The following is a 24,105-nucleotide window of genomic DNA, read 5'->3' as shown; positions in this document are numbered from 1 at the left end:
ACTGTTTTGTAACCTGCTTTTACCACAGAATCTATAGTTAACATTTTCCTTAGTCAAATATCCTTAGCATTGAACTTTCTCACACTTTAATATGCATGGGAATCCCCCCTAGAGATCTTCAGGAGTTTGCGGCCTTGCATCAAGATCCTACAATTCAGACAAGCTCCCAGGTGCCTTCAGTGCGGCTGTACACGGACCACACTTCGTGCAGCGGGGGGTTTAGAGTTTAAAGATCTGTTTATGCTCCCTGGTCACTCACAGTGTTCTATAGTGAAATTCCCATCATCTCCTTACGCCCTATGGTTGGGTACCCCCTCAATATCCTTGAAGTGTGTTGGATCAATTAGCCTTGAAATAAGACAGACTCTGAAGACTAGAATCCAGCGGGCACCCTAAGGGGCCACGGTGGCTCCCAAACATCGGGAGGTGGAACCCATCTATGGTACCATAGAGTCAAGTCTGTGTTCCCCTTTGTCCCAGAGGCCTCCGGAGCTACTCCCTTCTCACCCTCCCTCTAGTCGCAAGCCTCCCCGCCCGGACTCATTTTCCCTGCGGGCCTCTTTCACTAGGTCAGCCACGCCGGCATCTCAGCTAAACTCCGGGGTGGATTTTGGGAACCGGCGCGCAGGCGGTGCACTGGGCATGCGCGAGCGGGCCCTGAGCCCGGTGGGTCGAGCACTCAGGTAGTGCGCCGTGGCGCGGGCAGCGACCGGCTACTTCACTCGCGACACTTTGGTGACTTCAGTCGCCCCTCGGACCCACCCAGTACCTTGGCCTCCTTGAGGACAGCGCGCCGCTTGCGGCGCCTGGGACCACCGGCCGGCCGCGCTCTCACGTGCGGAGGCCGCCGCAGTGACCCCGCCCCCGGGCCCAGGATGTGAGGCCGGCGGGGCGTCCCCGCACTGGGCCCGGGCGCCGGGAGTGACCGGCTCGGCAGCGCCGGGCGATGGCCCTGCTGCCGGTGCTCCTCGCCTCCTGGAGCCTGGAGCAGTGACGGGGCCGGCGGGCGAGGGCGAGGTGGCCGCGGGCGCCATGGAGGGGGTGCTGTATAAGTGGACCAACTATCTGAGCGGTGAGTAGGGGGCGTGCCAGGGTTCCTGTCCTTTGTCTGAGCCGAGGGAGGGCGGCGTCGGGACTCGCCTCTTGGGTGTCGGGGTCACGGTCTCTCCTGAGATCAGAGAGGCCTGCGTGGACTGGGAATGTTTCCCCACAGCAGTTCTCTGTCTCCCGTGCGGTACAGACACAGCCCCCTGTGGGGGCTGGGTGGGAGCGGCAGCTCTCCTCACTTCCGAATCCTGAGATTTGGGGTGACTTGAAAGGCACGATGCCCTCGGTGTCAGCGGGAGGGAAATGCTTATTCCGACTGTGGGGTCCTCTGGGAGTCTCGAATTCTGGCGAAGGAGCTGGTCTCGAGAAGGTTTCACATGAATGCGAGCAGAGGTCAAAGGTTCTTTTTCAAAGTCCCCATTACAAGCACTTTCCTTTTGTCACTTGCAGAGTTACCTGAGTGCAGACCAGGGTATCTGAGTCTCAGCCCCAAAGTATGCACGTTTTTGGTTTTCTCACCGAACATTTCTCTTTGTTTTACTCGGAAATGACCGTAAAATAGGATGCAAATATTAGCAACTCTTTTCTTGCCCCGCTGAACAGAACGGCTTAAAAATAGTACCCCACCCCCTTTTTCCAATTTGTGGAAGTACTTCATATCTTGAGAAGGTCATAACTATTTTTCAGCTGTGAATATGATTCAGAAGGAGCATTTTCATAAATGAGTATATAAATAAAAGCCTTCTGTGCGCTGGAAACTGTGCTAGGCACTTTTTTGAAATTAAACTTTTTATTATGGAAAATGAGGTAGGCAGGCTCTTACAGTTTTAACAGCAATGTATTTGAAATGAGAAATATTCCCAGTGATTCTTAAGTGGTGGAGGTGTATTTTCCCATCCTGTGGAGCCTAGGATTTTTTTTTTTTTTTAGGGTTGTAGTATGATTCTCTGGGGTGTTTTAAGGATGTTTGTGTCTGGGAGGATCAGTTGGCAGTAGTGACTTTGATGAGGTTATAAAGCACAGCTGAAAGTGCGCCTGTTGGTGGCACCCAGAATCTCTTCCCTATGCATAGTGTGATTACAAGTGAATTCTGTTTATTTTTCTTGTGATCATTAGTAGAAACTGAGTGAGAAGTGTTGTAGAAGACCTGCTGTTTGCTTCAGGGACCTTCATTTGATATATTAGATGTAGATACCTCATGACGGGGTTTGGCTGAATGTTAGGGAGGATGTTTGATCAAGTGATTTGCCTCAGAGGTATCTCTAAGCTCTGAGATGTAGGTTCTTATGCCCCTGAGTGAAATTAAGTCACTGGTCTTGGTTCTTTCACCCCTTTCCATAACACGTGCCTTTTAACTTATTTCTTTGATCCTCAGTGCTCTTTTTTTTTCCGTCTCCCTTTGCCCTCTTTTTTTCCCTCTCCTTTCTTGCTCTTCTCCTCCAAGTTTACCTCTTTTACCAAGTTTAGTCTGTTGTTACTGTACCTACTTCCTGCTCATGAAATGCCCTTTTCCCCCTGGCTGTCTTTATGTATCCTTCAAAAAAGCTAAATTTCTCTGGAAGGATCTTTGAAATCTTTATCATGTGGTGCCCGTACCATCTGTTCTCTTGGAAAAAGTCTACTTTTTTCTGCCCCAAGTGAGAGAAGTTAATTTTGTGAGTGATGCCATCATAGTGAAAGCCCTAAAGAAAAGAAACATTGGAGCCATTGCCGGTGGCTGGCTTTACATTATGCTGCTTGTTCCCCTGTCCCACAAGCCACCTCATTGTGGACACACTGTGCATAAAAGCCCATCACACCACGGGGGACTTTTCCTGGGTGTGTATGCGTGCGTGCGTGCGTGCGTGTGTGTGTGCGTGCGCGCTCAGTTGTGTCTTTGCAACCCCATAGACTGTAGCCTCCCAGGCTCCTCTCTCCATGGAATTTTTCAGGGAAGAATACTGGAGTGGGTTGCCATTTCCTACTCCAGAGGATCTCCCTGGTCCCAGGATCAAAACCGCATATCTCACTCACGTCTCCTGAATTAACAGGCAAATTCTTGACCACTGCGCTACCTGGGAAGCCTTCCTGAGGTATATTTAAAATTACCGTCCAGTGCATTCTGTTTCCTTAGGAGATACATTTACTCTGGAAAGGAATGGTAACAACCTGGGCGAAGCAAATGCATCCTAGTTTCTTTCCCTCGCCTGTGCAAGTTAGTCTCCCCAAAAGAGCATCCTGTGAGTGTTAATGACAAGTGCTAATGAAGACACCATTAATTTTCTTCTCTTGAAGCTTTTTTTTTAAAGTAACATTTTTTTTCTTATGGTTTTGCACACAGTAATTTAAAAATACATGTAATATCTGTCTAACTTTTTGTTCATTTTGAGTTTTTCTCCAAAGAGACTACTTAACCCATTTGTGTATTTCTGTCATGTCCACAGCTTGATACAGGATACCTTATGTCCAAATCTGAGTGGAGAATTAGCAAATCAGTTTATCAGCCAATCCTTCCAATCCTTGGAGGATGTTGTTAATTTCATTCACCAGCTGCTGTGTGCTGGGCCCTGTTCTGGGCATGGGGCAAGCAGTGTTAAGACAGACACTGTTCCTGCCTTTCTTAAACTTAGAGTCTGGTGGGGGAGACAGGCATTCATTGGATAAGTGGTTAGAAGCAGGTGCTCAAGTGTGTGTGATTTGAGAGGGGAGGAAGGGAGAGGCAAGTCTGGGTCATTGGGGAAGGCTTCTTTAGGGAACTATCTAAGCAGAGCCTGAAGGTTAAATAAAAGCTGGGTAGGTGGTGAGGCCAAGGCAGAGGTGCAGTTGGAGGCTGTAAGGAGAAACTTTTTAGGCACGGGAATATCAGTGTGAAGGCCGTAAAGCTGGATAAAGACTGGTGAGTTTAAGGAAAGAAGACCCAAAAGTCTGGAGAGTTGAAAAGAGGCTCCAACAAGACTGCAGAGATGGGAGGCAGGCCTGAAATTGCACAGCCTCATAGGCTGGGTTAAGCACTGCAGAGTGATTATTCACGCACGTGTGTGTTTGTGTGCTCACGTACATGTGTGAGTGTGCATGTGTAAGTAAGAAAGAAATGATGAAATTGTTTAAAAGCTTACTTTGGCTACATTTGTTGTATTTTGCCAAATACTATAGTTATTTTGTGAGCTTCTCTTGCCTCTTGAAACTGTTTAGGTTTCAATTACTGAAAGTTGTAAACATCCATCAAGACCTGAGAATAGCTGTATCTTAATGTACTGCTAAAATACAGAAAGAGAAAAGAAAAGTCTCTTTTACCTAATATAGTAGGCACACTCAAGTACCCTGTGCTCCATCAGAGAAAAGGAGAAAAGGAAAAGAAAAGGAGTGTCTGTGTATTTTCTCTAACATTATTGAGCTACCCAGTTTTAAGCAGCAGAACATTGGGTATTCTGGGATTTAGTGTCCAGCCCTATCTTCACATATTAGAGGATTAAACCAGAAATGGAAAAGGAATAGATTAAACATTTCACAAACATCTCTGTTGTATGAGACATAATGCTAGGCCACTGTGAGTTTGTTATTTGTATCTTTCAAGCCCTAAACGTTAGTCGAGGGGCATTATACCTGCTTGGTTATTCGTTAATGCTCCATAATAGAATGCTACTTGAGGAGTCAGAGAAACCTGAGGTCTGGTGCCAGCTCTGTCACTGCCAGGGGCAAAGTCACTTTATCACTCTGAGCTTTAATATCTTCCTCCATAAGAGTGATGAGATTTACCCATTAATAATTGTAACAAGAGTAAAAAGACTTCAACACTTCTGATGTTCCAGACACTATTCTAAACATTTTGCACAGATTAAGTTACTTAATCTTTGCAGCAATTGTAGGAAGCAGTTGACTTGATTATTTCCAGATGAAGACATTGAGGCACAGAAAGATGGGGGAAGGGACTGGCCCAAGGTTACAGAGTTAGTAAGTGCCTCCAGCGTCAGTGCTCCATTCATTACATAATACTTGCACAGGTCCTTCCTGCTTGGTCATTATATAATTCTAGCTGATTCATAATGTACCTATATTTAAAGTATGTTGGCCTGGAATAGCAGGCTCTATTTGGGAATGGGAGGTGGGGAGGAGTCTGGGAGCAAGGAGGACTGTGCCTGGTGTTGTGCACGTGTTTTGTCACTCAGAAATTTTCAGAACTGTGCTCTGAGCTTTCTGCTTTCAGTTTTAGTTCGCTTTCCTGCCCACTCAGCACACAGGAGGGCTGCTGTCATGAGCTCTAGCCAGCTGCAGGCTTCTTGGGCCCCTCCAGTGCGTTAGGGCACAAGCACATTGCAGTCCTGCATTCCAAAAATAACACAAGCTTGCATCACGCTCGCCAGATGATGGTCTGCGAAGGTGCTATAGTCTTGCTTATCCCCCCAGGTAGGAGGTGACGCTTGTCCATGTATGTTTGTGCTGGGTAGACAGTACTAAGGAGTTATCTGGAGTGTGAGTGATCCAGAGCATGGGCTCACAACCACTAGTCAACCTTTTTTGTTGTAATTATTTTAAAATATGTTTACCAAGATAGTAATTAATTAATCTATCGTGAATTTCACCCATTTAAAGTATACTCATCAGTGTTTTTTTTAATATATTCACAGAGTACAACCATCACCACAATCAGTTTTAAAACATTCGCCTTATCCTGAAGAGAAAACCCACTTGTGACCGTTCCCACCCCACCCCCTCTTGCCCTTGGCAGCCACCAAGGTTGTATACATTTGCCTGTCTTTATAAATTTTTGTCAATTCCAGACATTTCATATGAATGCAATAAATGCAATCGTACATGATGTGGTCTTCCTTTACCTAGCATAATGTTTTTTTGCTAGGTTCATCATTGTTGTGTCATGCATCAGTACTTTATTCCTTTTTGTTAAATAATATTCTACTATATGGAAATATCATTTTGATTATCTACTCATCCATTGATGAACATTTGGATTGCTCTTTTTTTTTGGTTAATATGAGTAATGGTGCTGTGAACATTTGTGTCAGATTTTTGTGTGGATGTGTTTTCATTTCTCTTGAACATTAATCAAAAGTAGAATTGTTGGATCATATGGTAACACTTTAATGGTTTGGGAAACTGCTGAACTTTTCCAAAGTGGCTTCTCCGTTTTATACTCTTGTTAGTAATGAAAGAAGGTTCTCATTTCTTCACATCCTCACCAATACTTGTTATTGTCTGTCTCATTATATCCATCCTAGTGAGTGTGAAGTGATCAGCGTGGTTTGATTTGCCTTTCCCCAGTGACTAATGATGTTACTCATCATTTCATGTGCTTATTTAGCCATTTGTGTATATCTTCTTTGGAGAAATGTCTATTCATATCCTTTGCCCATTTCTTAATTGGATTATTTATTTTTTCATTATGGAATTGTTAGGGTTCTTTATTCTAGATACAAGTTCCTTATCACATATATTATTTGCAAATATATTTTCCTGTTCTGTAGATTGTCTTTTACTTCCTTATGGTATCATTTGCAGCACATTTTTTAATTTTGATATTTATCAATTTTTTTGTTTATTGCCTGTGCTTTTAGTGTCAAATCTTAACACTTTGCCTAACCCTAGGTCCTATTTTTTTTTCTAGAAGTTTTTTTTTTTTTTAATAGTTTTAGCTCTTCTTAATCTCCATGAGCTTCAGCTTTGTGACAGCAAGAATAATAGCCATACTTGGTTTGTTATAAAGATGAAATGGATAGCATATATGAACCAGCCTGGTACATAGTTCACTTAAGGATAGGTTAATTGGATAGTAGTTTTGATTAATGATGTCAGGAAAAAATCAGTTTGTATTGCCTGTGTGAAAATTGTGGTTTCTCATGGTTTCTGAGAATATATGTATCCTGAATTCCTTAAATTGTTCTTTTGGAAGTTGGAGGGGTATAAATTATAAAGGAAAAGATTCAAATAAACCGTCAGAATTTTGGAATTGACTCTGCAGTCCTATGACAGTCATCCTTGCGGATGAATGATTATTGCAGATCACGCAATTCTGTGTACCACTTGTCTCTGTATTTAGCTCCCAGCGAAAATTAATCAATAATTTGTTAAGGAACATAAGAGATGTGAAACTGTTGCCTCACTAGCACTCTACCAGAAGCAATATCTGTCTTCCCCTTGATTTGGATGTGTGATGTGATTGGATATACTAAGAGTGACCCATGGAGTATTATGTGATTGAAGTGGTTTATGGATGGAAGAAGCCTGGGGCCCATTGTTCTCGGACTGTACTCTCAGTGTTTAATCCTTACCACTTCCTGTTACCCTTTTGTCTTATTTAGAATTGAGCAAAAAAGCTCAATTTTGCTTATCCCCCCAGGTAAACGGTGACACTTGTTCATATATGTTTTGCCTCCTCCAGGGGATCTTCCCAACCTCGAAATTGAACCCAGGTATTATGCATTGTAGGTGGATTCTTTACCATCTGAACCACCAGAGCAGCCCCAAGAAGATCGTGGTCTAGTGGAAATCTTTCTCAACTGTGAAAGTGCCCTTCCAGCTAAATTTGTGATTTTGCGCTTTAAGCTTTTATATGGTTATTCTGAGGCTGTGGCTTGACAGGCCTTAGAGGGAGGGACCACATTGCATGTAACGGGTCCTTTGGAATAGTTATATGTTACCGATCACTTTCAGGGAAAATTTCACAGAAGAGAAGGGACCAAAGGGTGGTGAAAATGCCCATCCAGCTAAATTTGTGATTTTGACCTTTAAGCTTTTATGTGGTTATTCTGAGGCTGTGGCTTGACAAGGCTTAGAGGGACCGCATTGCATATAACTGGTCCCTTGGTGTAGTTGGATGCAACCAATCACCCTCAGGGAAAGCGTCACAGAAAAGGAGGGACCAAAGTGTTGGTGGGATTGGCTTGGACAGGAGGACGTGTGAGAGAACAGAAGAGACCCTCAGTGAAGAAACCAGCAGGACTAAAAAGGAGGGTTCTTTTCTGGGAGCAGAAGGATATACTGGGGTGTTGTTAGTATTAGATTAGATTATTAAACCAAACCAAGCCTGAGAGTTTCAAATTGGTGTTGTAGGGAGTCTCTAGGGTATAGTAGAAAACTTGCCAATTTAAAATAACATTATGTGTCTTTACTGAAAGTAAACAAGAAATTAATAACAGGAAGATGTAGGAACTCCCCAAACATTAGGAAATTAAACAGTAATACATCAAAATAACTTATGGGTCAAAGAAGTCTCCAAGAAAATTAGAGGATATTTTCAATTTAAATTGAAAACATAACAGTGGTTGGTCAGGGGTAAAGGATTGGGGGAAGGGCTTGGCTAAAAACGAGTAGCACAAAATAATTTTAAGAGTAGGATAATGGAATTTTTCTGTATCTTGAGTTGTTAGAGGACTATGTGTTTATCGAAACACATAACTTAACCAAAGAATAAATTTCACTATGCATAAATTTTAAAATACTAAAAAATTTAAGTCTTTAATGGAGTGCAGTTTTTAATTAAAAAATTTTTTTTGAGTGATATGTTTGGATGAACTACTCATCACAAGACTGCTGAGTAAAAAATACGGGAAACGACGGTATGTTTTAGTCAGATGTATGTTTGACTCACAAGTAATCATTTGATTTGGATTTTAAAGAAATAAGGAGATCTCTAAAATTTTTGATTTAAAAATGATGGCTGTTATGAAATAAAAAAGGAATATATAGTTATAGTGCAGAATTAACTTGAGTTATACCCTTTTATGTCCAAATATAAGTGCATGTTTTTAAAGAAAAATTGTTCTAATTGAAAAAAATATATACCATTCATTGTTACTTGAACTGAAAAATGAATTGTGCAAATAATTACTGTTGATTAAACATAAAAAGCCATTTGCACTATGTGAGAAAAAACCAAGCTGATAACAGTTTTGCAATAATGATCTTCAAATTTTTAGTTTCTTTGAATGTTTTATAGTTTTCAGGGTATGAGTTTTACACTTCTTTTGTCAAGTTTATTCTTGTTTGTTCTTTTTGATACTATTATAAATGAAATTATTTTCCTAATTTTATTTTCAGATTGTTCATTGTAATCGTATAGAAATACACTTGATATATGTATATTGGCCTTAAATCTTGCAACTTTGCCAAACTCATTGTAATAGTTTTTAAAGTGATTCCTTTTTAAAATATATATATATATACACATACATACATACACACACACACATTAGCAGGTCTGAGAACAGAGGTAGATTTGTTTTTTCCTTTCCAGTCTGAATGATTTTTATGTAATTCTGTACCCTAATTGCCCTGGCTAGAACCTCCAATACAGTGTTGCTTAGAAGTAGTGAGAGTATCTTTGTCTTACTCCTGATTTCATGGGAAAAGCATATGGTCTTTGGTGGCTTAGACTGTGAAGAATCTGCTTGCAATGCAGGAGACCTGGGTTCAATCCCTGGGTCGGGAAGATCCCCTGGAGAAGGGAATGGCAACCTACTCCAGAATTCTTGCCCGAAGAATCCCATGAACAGAGGAGCCTGGTGGGCTACAGTCCATGTGATCACAGAATCAGACAAGACTGAGAGACTAACATAATGTTAGCCTTGGGTCTTTGTAGATGTCTTTATCAGGTTGAAGAAATTCCCATTATACCTAGTTTTTTTTAAAGAATTTTTATGAAAGAGTATTAAATTCTGTCAAGTATGTTTCCTACATTTAGTGAGATAATCATGTGATACCTTTTTAGAAATATTTTATTTACAAAAAAATCCAGCTCAGGTTTGAAGTAAGAAGTGGACTTCTATTATTCCATGTAACTGGAAAGTCCAGAAGTCTTGTTTGTAGGTATGACACAGTCTGACTGAGGTGTTCAAAAACTGTCATCTAGATTTGCTTCCTTTTCCTGACTCCCTCCTGTGCTTTCACCCCCTTTCCTTGTCCCGGTAAACCGTGTTTAGGTCCATGCGATGGCACAGTGCCTGCCAGCGGTGGCCCCAGGCAAACACCTTAGAGACCAAAGAGAAAGGAGAAATAGTCTCCATTTCTTTCCTCCTTTCCCCAGTCCCAGCAAAAGTCTCAGAATTATTTCTGCTTGGGCCACTTGCCTGTCTTGGAACATAGCTCTGAGGAAAGAGGATGTGAAGCTCTAGTTAAGCCTGAATCACATGCCCACCTTGGGGCTTGTCAGCCCCATTGAAACTACATGGATAGAGTGTAGAGAAGGGGGTTTTCAGTAACAGAAATGTAGGAGGTGGATGCCTGGTTGCCAAAAGTAAATGTCCACTTTACCTTCTACAGTGAAATAATCCAAGATAATACAAAATGTGTGAAATTGGCATTTAAATAACCCATCCCTGGCAGCAGTAGCTTGTAGGTTCTAAAACTTTTCCTACTTGCTGAAGTTTCTCAGCTAATCTTCCTAGCAGGGAGTATGGCTGACACAGCATTCCATCTCCAGAAGCGGATGGCAAAAAAAGGGAGTGGGGTTCCACGGAAGATAGTCTAATGGTAATTGAATGAATCAGGGGCTGGTCCAGACCCATAGTTTTTAACCGTTCTTTTGTTACCTTGAATATTTTATTATTTTCAAGTATATTAAACAGGGTTTTCCAGAGAAACAGAACCGTGTATTTCCATATGAGGAGTTTTATGATAGAAATTGGCTCATGCAGTTATGGAGACTGTAAAGTTCTAAGTCTGCTCTCTGCAAGCTGGAGAACTAGGAAGGCTGGTAACTCAATTCAGTCAGAGTTCACAGGCCTGAGAATTGAGGGTGGTGGTCACATCTCAGGTAGAGAGCAGGTTCACCCTTCCCCTGCCTTTCTGTACTGTTTAAGCCCTCATTAGATTGGATGCTGTCCACCTGCATTGGTGAGGGCAATCTTTACTCAGTCTGCTGCTGCTGGTAAGTCGCTTCAGTCTACTGATCCAAATGCTACTATCTCCCAGAGACCTCTTCACAGACACAACCACAAATAACGTTTTACCAGCAATCTGGACATCGGTAGGCCAGTCAAGCTGATATATAAAATTAATCATCACTGTAAACCAAGATAACAGCAGATTAATTTAAAGCAGGAAGTGGATTAATGGCCTCTTCATCATCCATGCCTCTTTTCTCATGCAGTTCATCTATCATTCCTAAGGTATATACGGGCTTCCCAAGACAGGACATCTTGAAAGAGTGTGTTCTCTACACTACTCTGGGCTCTCTATTTGTTATTTAGTTCCAGAGTCATATCTGACTCTTGCAGCCCCAGGGACTGTCACCTTCCAGGCTCCTCTGTCCGTAGGATTTCCCTGGCAAGAATACTAGAGTGGATTGCCATTTCCTTCTCCAGTGGATCTTCCTGACCCAGGGATTGAACCCAAGTCTATGCGTTGGCAGGCAGATTCTTTACTACTGAGCCACCCAGGGAAGCACGATTTCTCCATTGCTCTGCCATTAAGTCTTAGTAATGGGAATGAGACTTCTCTGGTATCCTAACATGCCTTCTGAAATTCTAGAAACTTTATGCTTTAAAGAAAAGTTTTTCTTGGTCATAGTTTTTCTAGTTACAAACTACAGAATAAAATAATTGAATCCCTTCTATTGTTGTTATAACTTTTCCTAGATAAATAGGGAACCTGTTACAGAGAAGGTATAGTTACAGTTACTGTTATCATTTACAAGCTACTTTTAAAATATACTGTAGCTGTGCTGTGTGTGTGTGTGTGTGTGTGTATTTGGGCTATTTAACAGTTTTCAAATTCCTGTAAGATAAACCTAGTCTATACCACATTTTTTCAATTTTTAGACATTTTTCACATTCCAACAGCTCTGAAGCCAGGAAGCATCTGGGAATGAGATCATGTCACTGCTTAATGGGCAGGTAATTCTTTAAGTTTTTTTTTTTTATTGAAGGAGAATTGCTTTACAGAATTTTGTTGTTTTCTGTCAAACCTCAACATGAATCAGCCATAGGTATACATATATCCCCTCTCTTTTGAACCTCCCTCCCATCTCCCACCCCAACCCACCCCTCTAAATTGATACAGAACCCCTGTTTGAGTTTCCTGAGCCATATAGCAAATTCCCACAGGCTATCTATTTTACACATGGTAATGTAAGTTTCCATGTTACTATTTCTGTACATCTCACCTTCTCCTTCCCTCTCCCCAGGTCTATAAGCCTGTTCTCTATGTCTGTTTCTCCATTGCTGCCCTGTAAATAAATTCTTCAGTACCATTTTTCTAGATTCTGTATATATGAGTTAGAATACGATATTTAGCTTTCTCTTTTTGACTCACTTCACTCTATACAGAAGGTTCTAGGTTCATCCACCTCATCAGAATTGACTCAAATGCATTCCTTTTTATGGCTGAGTAATATTCCATTGTGTATATGTAACACAACTTCTTTATCCATTCATCTGTCGATGGACATCTAGGTTGCTTCCATGTTCTAGCTATTATAAATAGACCTGCAGTGAACAATAGGATACATGTGTCTTTCAATTTTGGTTTCCTCAGGATATATACTTAGGAGTGGGATTGCTGGGTCATATGGTGGTTTTATTCCTAGTTTTTAATGAATCTCCATACCACCTTCCATAGTGGCTGTATCAACCAACAGTGCAAGAGCGTTCCCTTTTCTCCACACCCTCGCCAGCATTTATTGTTTGTAGACTTTTTGATTATGGCCATTCTGACCGGTGTGAGGTGATATCTCATTGTAGTTTAGATTTGCATTTCTCTAATAATGAGCAGTGTTGAGCATCTTTTTCATGTGTTTGTTAGCCATCTGTGTGTCTTCTCTGGAGAAATGTCTGTTTCAGTCTTTTTCCCACTTTTGATTGGGTTGTTTGTTTTTCTGTCAGTAGTTGTGTGAGCTGCTTCTGTATTTTGGAAATTAATCCTTTGTCAGTTGTTTCATTTGCTATTATTTTCTCCCATTCTGAGGGTTGTCTTTTCACCTTACTTATAGTTTCCTTTTCTGTGAAAAAGCTTTTAAGTTTAATCAGGTCCCACTTGTTTACTTTTGTTTTTATTTCTGTTACTCTAGGAGGTGGATCATAGAGGATATCATTTTGATTTATGTCAGTGAGTGTTCTGCCTATGTTCTCCTCAAAGAATTTTATAGTTTCTGGTCTTACATTTAGGTCTTTAATCCATTTTGAGTTTATCTTTGTGTGTGGTGTTAGGAAGTGTTCTAATTTCATTATTTTACATGTAGCTGTCCAGTTTTCCCAGCATGATTTATTGAAGAGGCTGTCTTTGCCCCATTGTATATTCTTGCCTCCTTTGTCAAAGATAAGGTACCCACAGGTGCATGGGTTTTTTTTTGGACTTTCTCTCTTGTTCCATTGGTCTATATTTCTGTTTTTGTGCCAGTACCATACTGTCTTGATGACTGTAGCTTTGTGGTATAATCTGAAGTCAGGAAGGTTGATTCCTCCAGCTCCATTCTTCTTTCTCAGGACTGCTTTGGCTATTCAGGGTCTTTTGTGTTTCCATATGAATTGTGAAATTCTTTGTTCTAGTTCTGTGAAAAATATCATTGGTAATTTGATAGGGATTGCATTGAATCTGTACACTGCATTTGGTAGTATTGTCATTTTCACAATATTGATTCTTCCTACCCAGGAACATGGGATATCTCTCCATCTGTTTATGTCATCTTTGATTTCTTTCATTGGTGTCTTATAATTTTCTGTGTACAGTTCTTTGGTCTCCTTAAGTAAGTTTATTCCTATTTAATTCTTTTTGTTGCAGTGGTGAATGGGATTGATTCCTTAATTTCTGTGTATGATTTTTCATTGTTGGTATATCGGAATACAAGTGATTTCTGTGTACTGATTTTGTATCCTGCAACTTTGCTAAATTCACTGATTAGTAATTTTCCGATACTATCTTAAGAGTTTTCTATGTACAGTATCATGTCATCTGCAAACAGTGAAAGCTTTACTTCTTCTTTTCCAATTTGGATTCCTTTATTTCTTTTTCTTCTCTGATTGCTGTAGCTAGGACTTCCAGAACTATGTTGAATAACAGTGGTGAAAGTGGGCACCCTTGTTTTGGTCCTGATCTTTTGTTCCTGGGGGAATGCTTTCAGTTTTTCACCACTGAGAATGTTTGCTGTAACCTTATCATATATGGCCTTTACTATGTGAAGGTAGGTTCCTTCTATGTCCATTTTTTAAAGACTTTTAATCCTAAATGGGTGCTGAATTTTGTAAAAGGCTTTTTCTGCATCTATTGAGATTATCATATGGTTTTTATCTTTCAATTTGTTAATATGGTATATTACATTGATTTTGCATATATTGAAGAATCCTCACATTCCTGGAATACACCCATCTTGATCATGATATATGAGTTTTTTATGTGTTGCTGAATTCTGTTGCTAAAATTTTGTTGAGGATTTTTGCATCTATATTCATCAGTGATATTGGCCTGTAGTTTTCATTTTTTGTGTTGTCTTTGTCTGGTTTTGATATCAGGGTGATGGTGGTCTCATAGAATGAGTTTGGAAATGTTCCTTCCTCTGCAATTTTTGAAAGAGTTTTAGAAGGACAGGCATTAGCTCTTCTCTGAATGTTTGATAGAAATCTGTGAAGCCATCTGGTCCTGAGCTTTTGTTTTTGAGGAGATGTTTGATCACAGCTTCAATATTAGTGCTTGTAATTGGGTTGTTCATGATTTTTATTTCTTCCTGGTTCAGTCTTGGAAGATTGAACTTTTCTAAGAATCTGTCCATTTCTTACAGGTTATCCATTTTTATTGCCATATAGTTGTTCATAATAGTCTCTTATAATTATTTGAATTTCTGCATTGTCTGTTGTAACCTCTCCTTTTTTATTTCTAATTTTGTTGATTTGAATCTTGTCTCTTTTTATCTTGATGAGTCTGGCTAAAGGCTTGTCAGTTTTATTTATCTTCTCAAAGAACCAGCTTTTAGTTTTTTTAATCTTTACTATTGTTTCTTTCATTTCTTTTTCATTTATTTCTGCTCAGATCTTTGTGACTTATTTCCTTCTACTAATTTTGGAGGTTTTTTGTTCTTCTTTTTCCAGTTGTTTTAGGTGTAAAGTTAGGTTGTCTATTCAATGTTTTTCTTGTTTCTTGAGGTAGGATTGTATTGCTATAAACTTCCCTCTTAGAACTGCTTTTGCTGCATCATAGGTTTTGAGTTGTTGTGTTTTCTTTGTCATTTGTTTCTAGAAATTTTTTGATTTCGCTTTTGATTTCTTCAGTATCCTGTTGGTTATTTAGAAACGTGTTGTTAAATCTCCATGTGTTTGTGTTTCTTACAGTTTTTTTTCTTGTAATTGATATCTAGTCTCATAGCATTGTGGTCGGAGAAGATGCTTGATACAATTTCAGTTTTCTTAAATTTACTGAGGTTTGATTTATGACCCAAAATGTGGTCTATCCTGGAGAATGTTTCATGTGCACTTGAGAAGAAGGTGTATTCTTTTGCACTTGGATGGAATGTCCTGAAGATATCAATGAGATCCATCTCATCTAATGTATCATTTAAGACTTGTATTTCCTTATTAATTTTCTGTTTTGATGATCTGTCCAAAGACAGGTGTGAGTGGGATATTAAAGTCTCCTACTATTATTGTGTTACTGTCAGTTTCTCCTTTTATGTCTGTTAGTGTTTGTCTTATGTATTGAGGTGCTCCTATATTGGGTGCATAGATATTTACAATTGTTATGTCTTCTCTTGGTTGATCCCTTGATCATTATGTAGTGTCCTTCCTTATCTCTTATAATCTTCTTTATTTTAAGGTCTATTTTGTCTGATATGAGGATTGCTATTCCAGCTTTCTTTTGCTTCCCATTTGCATGGAATATACTTTTCCATCCTCTCACTTTCAGTCTATGTGTGTCTTGAGGTCTGAAGTGGGTTTCTTGTAGACAGCATATATATGGGTCTTGTTTTTGTATCCATTCAGCCAGTCTGTATCTTTTGGTTGGAAGATTTAATCCATTTACATTTAAAGTAATTATTGATATATATGTTCCTATTGCCATTGTCTTAATTGTTTGGGGTTGATTTTGTAGATCTTTTTTCTTCTCTTGTATTTCTTGGCTATAGAAGTCCCTTTAATATTTGTTGTAAAACTGATTTAGTGGTACATGATGCTGTTAACTTTTGCTTGTCTGAAAAACTTTATTTCTCCATCAATTTTGAATGAGATCCTCGCTGGGTACCATAATCTTGGTTGTAGATTTTTCCTTTTTGATACTTTATATCCTGCCATTCCCTTCTGGCCTGCAGAGTTTCTCCTGAAAGATCAGCTGTTAAGCGTATGGGTTTTCCCTTGTATGTTACTTGTTGCTTCTCCTTGCTGCTTTTAATATTCTTTCTTTGTGTTTAGTCTTTGTTAGTTTGATTAATATGTGTCTTGGCGTGTTTCTCCTTGGGTTTATCCTGTATGGGACTCTTTGTGCCTCTTGGACTTGATTGACTATTTCCTTTTCCATGTTGGGGAAATTTTCAATGATTATTTCTTCAAAAATTTTCTTATACCCTTTCTTTTTCTCTCCTTCTTCTGGGACCCCTATAATTCTAATGTTGGTGTGTTTGATATTGCCCCAGATGTCTCTGAGACTATCCTCAGTTCTTTTTATTCTTTTTACTTTATTCTGCTCTTCAGAAGTTATTTCCACCATTTTATCTTCCAGCTCACTGATTTGTTCTTCTGCTTCAGATATTCTGCTATTGATTCCTTCTAGAATATTTTTAATTTCAGTAATTGTGTTGTTTGTCTCTGTATGTTTATTCTTTAATTCTTCTAGGCTTTTGTTAATTGATTCTTGCATTTTCTCCATTTTGTTTTCAAGGTTTTTGATCATCTTTACTATCATTGTTCTGAATTCTTTTTCAGGTAGTTTGCCTATTTCCTCTTCATTTATTTGGACTTCTGTGTTTCTAGTTTGTTCCTTCATTTGTGTAGCATTTCTCTGCCTTTTCATTATTATTTTTTTAATTAATTGTGCTTGAGGTTTCCTTTTCCCAGGCTTCAAGGTTGAATTCTTTCTTCCTTTTGGTTTCTGCCCTCCTAAGGTTGGTCAGTGGTTTGTGTGAGCTTCTTATCGGGTGAGATTTCTGCTGAGTTTTTGTTCGTTTTTCCTCTGATGTGCAAGGCTGAGTGAGGTGGTAATCCTGTCTGCTGATGATTGGGTTTGTATTTTGGTTTTGTTTATTGTATGGATGAGGCGTTCTGCACAGGGTGCTACTGGTGGTTGGGTGATGCAGGGTCTTGTATTCAAGTGGTTTCCTTTGTGTTAAGTTCTCACTATATGATTCTCCCTAGGGTTAGTTCTCTGGTAGTCTTGGTCTTGGAGTCAGTGTTCCCACTCCAAAGGCTCAGGGCTTGATCTCTGGTCAGGAACTAAGATTCCATAAGTGGTTTGTTATGGCATTAAGGGAGAGTAAAACAAATACCAAAAACAAAAAACCAAAGATGAACCCCAGACAAATGGCAGTTAGAAAATCAGGCAAATAATAATTAAAATAATGGAATGTACACATATACATATACACCCATGAGCAAAGTGAAAACAGTTAAAAAAAAAAAAAAAAGTATAGTAGATTGACCTGGCTAACAAAGTAAATAAAAAATTATATTTACTATTTAAGAACAAAACTAACTAAAGCACAGACTGGAAAACAAAACTAAAGCAAGGTGCCAAGTTGGTAATAAAGCAATGAAAATAAAACTAAAAAATATGTTGAGAGGAAAGGAAAGAAAGAAAGAATAGATATGCAACATTAAATAGAGGTAGACGAAGAGGATTTATATACATTAAAGATTAACTGCAAGAGGAAAAGAACAACAGGAAAGGCAAACAAAGGAGTAAATGTAGAAAAAATATAATAGGTTTTTCAAAAAAATTAAAGATTATAAAAAAGAAAAAATAATGGAAGAAGAAAGAAAAAAGGGGAAAATAAAGGAAAACTCCACAGAACTGCAAAAGCCCAATGTAGAGGCAGAGGCTTAGAGCAACAATAAAAAGTGTGACTGAATATATGCATGTACATATATACCCATAAACAAAATCAAAACAGTCCAACAAAAATAAAGTACAATAGACTGACCCGGCAAACAAAGGAAACCAAAAATTATATCTACCAGAAGAAAACTAACTTAAGCACAAACTGTAAAACACAACTAAAGCAAGGTGCCAATTGGGAATAAAGCAATGAAAATAAAACTAACAAATATGTTGAGAGGAAAGGAAAGAAAGAAAAGAAAGAATAGGTACGTGAAGTTAAACAGTGGTAGATGAAGAAGATTTATATACATTAAAGATTAAGTGCAAGGGAAAAAGAACAGTGGGAAAGACAAAGGAGTAAATGTAGAAAAAATACAATAGGTTTAAAAAATTAAAAATTAAAATTATAGAAAAGAAAAAAACAGAGAAAGAAAAAAAGGGAAATAAAGGAAAACTCCACAGAACTGCAAAAGCCCAATGTAGAGGCAGTGGTTTATAACAACAATAAAAAGTGTGACTGAATATACACATACATATACACCCATGAGCAAAATCAAAACAGTCCAACAAAAATAAAGTAGAATAGATTGACCTGGCGAACAAAGGAAATAAAAAATTATATCTACCAGAACAAAACTAACTAAAGCACAAACTGGAAAACAAAACTAGAGCAAGGAGCCAATTGGGGAATAAAGCAATGAAAATAAAACTAACAAATATGTTGAGAGGAAAGGAAAGAAGGAAACAATAGATATGCAAAGTTAAATAGGGGTAGATAAAGAAGATTGTATACATTAAAGATTAAGTGCAAGGGGGAGAGAACAGTAGGAAAAGCAAGCAAAGGAATAAATGTCTAAAAACTAATAATAGGTTTAAAAAATTAAAATTAAAGCAAGAGAGAAAACTCCACAGAACTACAAAAGCCCAACGTAGAGAAGCTTAATCATGCCAATGAAATCGACAACTGCAACAGGGCGGGGGTGGGAGTTTGGGGGAAGGAAAACAAGAAAAAAATCCAAAAGAATATACAGAGCAAGTCAAAACATAAGAATAATAAATGTTTTTCTTAAGTCACTGTGTCAGAATCCTTTCCCTCACTGGGAGTCACAGTCCACCTCACCTCCCTAGGATGTCCTCCAACACTGTGCTGATCTCTGGACCTGCTGTGGGGGCAGCTCAGATTCTAATCTGGTCCTGCTCCTGTGTGTTCTTGCCTCCAATGTCCACAGCTATGAGAACTAGCACGTTTTCTTTTGTGGGAGCTCACAATGATCTTTTATATATTCCAGAGACACAGAGTCTGCCTAGATGGTCATGTGGATTTAATCTGCAGCTTATACAGCTGGTGGGAAAGTTGGGTCTTCTTCCTTAGCCACACTGCCCCTGGGTTTCAATTGTGATTTTATTTCCACCTCTGCATGTGGGTCATCCACTGGGGTTTGCTCCTGAGGCTGCCCTGAAAGACTTGGGTTTGCCCCTGTGAGGGCCAGATGTGGAGGTGGTGCAGCTGCTTGGGTCACAGGGGTTCTGGCAGACCAGGTACTCAGGGGAGTTGGCAGCTAGGGCAGCAGAAAATATAGTGCTCTAGAAGGGTATGCAACCAGTATTGGGCAATATGCTCCAGTATTCTTGCCTGGAGAATCCCCTGCCCTGACAGGCCACAGTCTACAGGGTCACAAAGAGCTGGACTCGACCAAAGCGACCCTTCATGCATAGACTCAAGACTTTTTTTGCCTGTGGCAGCTCTGCCCCAGTGAGAGTTGAGCGTGCAGGTGGTGCAGCTGCTTGGCTTGCGGGGACCCTGACGGCACCAAGTGTGCAGAGACAGGGACTGCCTCCGCCGCAGGAGTTACGGCCCTATCAGAGTCTTTTTTTTGAGTCCCTTGTAGCTGGCGATAAGAAGGCGTCTTTGGCCAGTCTTTCTCCATAGCTGCTCCCATTCAGGCACTTAGAGGACTCCCGTGCCTGGGCTCCTTCTCTGTTCGGTGCGTCAGGCACATAGAGGGGACCCCTTGGCTGGGGTCCTAGTCTGTAGATTGGCGCGTCAGGCACTTAAAGGAGCACGCTGGGTGGCGCTCTGCTCTGTAGTTCAGTGCATAGGCCAGCCTCTCTATTGTTCAGCTGCGGATGCTGGCCTGTGGGGAGAGAGAGGCCGTGGTGATGGCTCCACCCGCTATGCGCAACTCAGCAATATCGCCTTGCTTCTATGGCTGCCAGGCTTTCCTCCACCGGCATTTCCCACCACAATCTCCTCCTTCATATCCCCTCGATCCGTCTCTCCGCAGTCAACATCAGCTCCTACCCTGGGGTCGCTCCACAGTCCCCAAGCCCCAGCTCCCAGCTGCTGTGCCTTCCAGAAGGCCCTCCTCCCTGTCCGCGGTAAGTATGGCTGCGGCAAGACTGTCTGATTCTCATTCCATTTAGGCCGCCGCGGATCAGCTGTTTCACTCTCAGCGTTAATGTTTCTCCTCTGACTCAGACAATTGCCCCCTGCTTCAGTTCCCCCACCTGCCGAGGGCAGGTCCAGTCCTACTAACTCGCCTGCTTTTCCCCCTAGTTCCTTCATCCTACCGAGTTTTGTGTGGGTCTATATATTCTTTCCCGCTGGTCAGGTACTCCTGTCTGCTCTCAGCTGGTGTTCTGCATGCACGTCTGTGTCTGAAGGTGTATTTCTGATGTATATGTGGAGAGAGAGGCACTCGACGTCCACCTACTCTTCTGCCATCTTTTTCTCCCTAAGTTTTTTTTTTTTTTAATTGAAGTATAGTTGATTTACAAGGTGTTAGTTTCTAGTATACAGCAAAATGATTCAGTTATATATATATAATATATATATACTTTTTCACATTATTTTCCATTATAGGTTGTTAGAAGACATTGCAAACAGTTCTCTATATGACACAGTAGGACCTTGCTGTTTATCTGTTTTCTATATAGTAATTTGTATCGGCTAATCCCAAACTCCTAATTTATCCCTTCCCCGCCCCCTTTCCCCTTTGATACCAAAAGTTTGTTTTCTATGTCTGTGAGTCTGTTTCTGTTTTGTAAGTAAGTTCATTCATTTCATATTTTAGATTTCACATGTAAGTGATATCATATGGCATTTGTCTTTCTCTGTCTGATTTACTTCACTTGGAATGATAATCTCTAGGTCCAACCATGTAGCTGCAAATGGCATTATTTCATCCTTTTTTATGCCTGAGTAGTATGCCACTGTGGAGAAGGAAATGGCAACCCACTCCAGTGTTCTTGCCTGGAGAATTCCATGGACAGAGAAGCCTGGTAGGCTGCAGTCCATGGGGTCACACAGAGTCGGACATGACTGAAGCGACTTGGCAGCAGCGGCAGCAGCAGTATGCCACTGTGTACGCGTACCACATCTTTATCCGTTCATCGGTCGATGGACGTTTAGGTTGCTTCCACGTCTTGGCTGTTGTAAGTAGTGCTGCTGTGAACATACGGGTGCATGTATTGTTTTGAATTAGAGTTTTTTCCAGATATATGCCCAGGAGTGGTTTTATTGGATCATATGGTAACTCTTATTTTTAATTTTTTAAGGAACCTCCATACTGTTTTCCATAGTGACTGTTCCAATTTACATGCCCACCAACCCAGTGTAACAAGAGTTCCTTTTCTCCACACCCTCTCCAGTCTACAGTTTATTATTTGTAGACTTTTTAATGGTGGCCATTAAAAAGGAGAGTGAAAAAGCTGGCTTAAAACTCAACATTCAGAAAACTAAGATCATGGCACCCGGTCCCATCACTTCCTGGCAAGTAGATGGGGAAACAATGGAAACAGTGACAGACCTTATTTTCTTGGGCTCCAAAATTATCGCAGATGGTGACTGCAGCCATGAAATTAAAAGACGCTTGCTCCTTGAAAGAAAAGCTGTGCCCAACCTAGACAGCATATTAAAAAGCAGAGACATTTCTTTGCCGACAAAGGTCTGTGTAGTCAAAGCTATGGTTTTTCCAGTAGTCATGTATGAATGTGAGAGTTGGACAAAAAAGAAAGCTGAGTGCCGAAGAATTGATGCTTTTAAACTGTGGTATTGGAGAAGACTCTTGAGAGTCCCTTGGACTGCAAGGAGATCCAACCAGTCCATCCTAAAGGAAATCAGTCCTGAATATTCATTGGAAGGACTGATCCTGAAGCTGAAACTCCAGTACTTTGGCCACCTGATGTGAAGAACTGACTCACTGGAAAAGACCCTGACTCTGGGAAAGATTGAGGGCAGGAGGAGAAGGGGACAACAGAGGATGAGATGGTTGGATGGCATCACTGACTCGATAGACATGAATTTGAGCAAGCTCTGGGAGTTGGTGATGGACAGGGAAGCCTGGCGTGCTGCAGTCCATAGGGTTGCAGAGAGTCGGACACGACTGAGCGACTGAACTGATTCCGACCAGTGTGAGGTGGTACCTCATTACTGTTTTGATTTGCATTTCTCTGATAATTAGCGATGTTGAGCATTTTTTCATGTGCCTTTTGTTCATCTATTATGTCTTCTTTGCAGAAATGCCTATTTAGGTCTTCTGCCCATTTTTTGATTGAGTTGTTTGGTTTTTGTTGTTGAGTTGTATGAGCTATTTGTATATTTTGGAAATTAAGCCTTGTCAGTCATATCATATGCAAATACTTCAGTTTATCTTAAAATTGATGGTATCTGATGGTTAATTTTTTGTGTCAACTACCTGGGCCATGGAGTGCCCAGACATTTGACTAATCATCATTCTGATTAGTTGTGTCTGAGGGTGTTTCTGGATGGGATTAACATTTGAATTGGTAAACATAGTAAAGTAGATTGCTTTTCCTAACGTGAATGGGTCCCATCCAAAGACCTAAATAGAACAAAAAGGAGCAAGGGGTAATAACTCTTCCTGCTTGACTGTTGAGCTGGAACTTTGGTCTTTTCCTGTTTTTTCACTCTCGCTGAAACATTGACTCTTCTTGGGTCTCAAGCCTCCTGACTTTGGACTGGAATTACAAGTTGGCTCTCCTGATTCTCTAGCTTGCTGACTGCAGGTGTTGGAATTTCTCAGGCTCTGTAAGGCATGAACAAATCCCTTATAATAAATTATGTGTAGATATGACTACATATTATTGGTTCTCTTTCTCTGGGGAATGAAGACTGATGTAGCTGAGGTCCGAAATTTGATAAAATATAATTGACGGTACGTTGAATTACCTCTACTTGAGAGTCATGGTGGGTTTGGAGAATGTTTCACACCAAACATAATCATGGAAGTTGAGTTTAAATGCAAAGATGCTGCTGTTCTATACCAGGATAGCTTTCTGGCAATGGAGAGTCAGGGTTTGGGAGTTGTTAGGCCAGGAGGGACAGTGTCAGAAAGACAGTTTTCTTCCCAGCTCTGTTGTATACTTCCTTTGTGACTTTACGTAGGTCACTTAATCTGTCTGGGATTGGTTTCCTTTTCTGTGAAAGAGCTGGTTGGACTAGGTGATTTCAAAATCCTTTTTCATTTCTTAGTCTTAGCAGTTGATTCTTCTGTTTCAGTGAGGGGAGATGCATAAGATGTAAATAATGACTTGCAGAGGGCTCCAGTATCACCAGTAATATCCAACTCCTAGAGTGCTGATTGATCAGTTTGATTTATTGAATTGTAATGTTTATGTCAAGAACAGTAGCTTTCAGGTTTGTTTGCATAGAATTTGAAACCAGGGCCAGGAAGCATCACTTTGTGAAACAAAATTTACAAGTTCATCCCAAGAGGTTTTCCATCCAATAATTGACTTGTGTGGGTGTTGAGTTAAGGCCTTGGGACTCCTGACATCCAGTAAAGGGTCTAGGTCCTTCCCTGTCAGTGGTTCCCTGACATTACTATTTTGACATCAATAGATGACTTACGTATGTACTTGGTGTGAACCTGTTCCCAATGGCCCATCAGGTGTGTACCTGAGCCGCCCTTGGGGCCCTGCCCAAAGTCCCTACCAACCTTCTCTCTGACTGTATCAGCTATAGAAGAGTCCAGTGAGAGAAATGTATCCTTAAAGGGCTGTGGCATTTCATAGAGAGAGGAAAAAAAAATCTGACAGAGGAGACTGACAAGGCTTATGCAAGAGATAGTCAGGGATGACATTTTAGGAAGA

The 24,105-nt window shown here is 40.3% G+C and overlaps 1 protein-coding gene across 3 annotated transcripts in view; it reads left to right on the top strand.

Annotated features, from left to right (window-relative positions):
* The first annotated feature begins 633 nt into the window (after positions 1-633).
* The window catches only part of PLEKHA8 (pleckstrin homology domain containing A8), a 66,335-nt gene continuing 42,863 nt past the window's right edge, over positions 634-24,105 (top strand). Inside the window, exons 1-2 of one of the 3 annotated variants that reach the window (XM_025291247.3) lie at positions 634-1,072; positions 11,799-11,873. Coding sequence is in view for 1 of the 3 variants with exons in the window: in XM_006055661.4 (XP_006055723.3) it covers positions 1,033-1,072 (40 nt within the window). In the remaining 2 variants the exon portion in view is untranslated. The remainder of the gene's footprint in view (positions 1,073-11,798; positions 11,874-24,105) is intronic. The other 2 variants (XM_006055661.4, XR_006552824.2) reach the window with 2 other exon arrangements.

Source organism: Bubalus bubalis, chromosome 8 (genome assembly GCF_019923935.1).
Source record: "Bubalus bubalis isolate 160015118507 breed Murrah chromosome 8, NDDB_SH_1, whole genome shotgun sequence".
NCBI classification, from domain to species: Eukaryota; Metazoa; Chordata; class Mammalia; order Artiodactyla; family Bovidae; genus Bubalus; species Bubalus bubalis.
The sequence above is the reverse complement of the archived record's forward strand: the minus strand, read 5'-3'. Positions and strand labels throughout refer to the sequence as shown.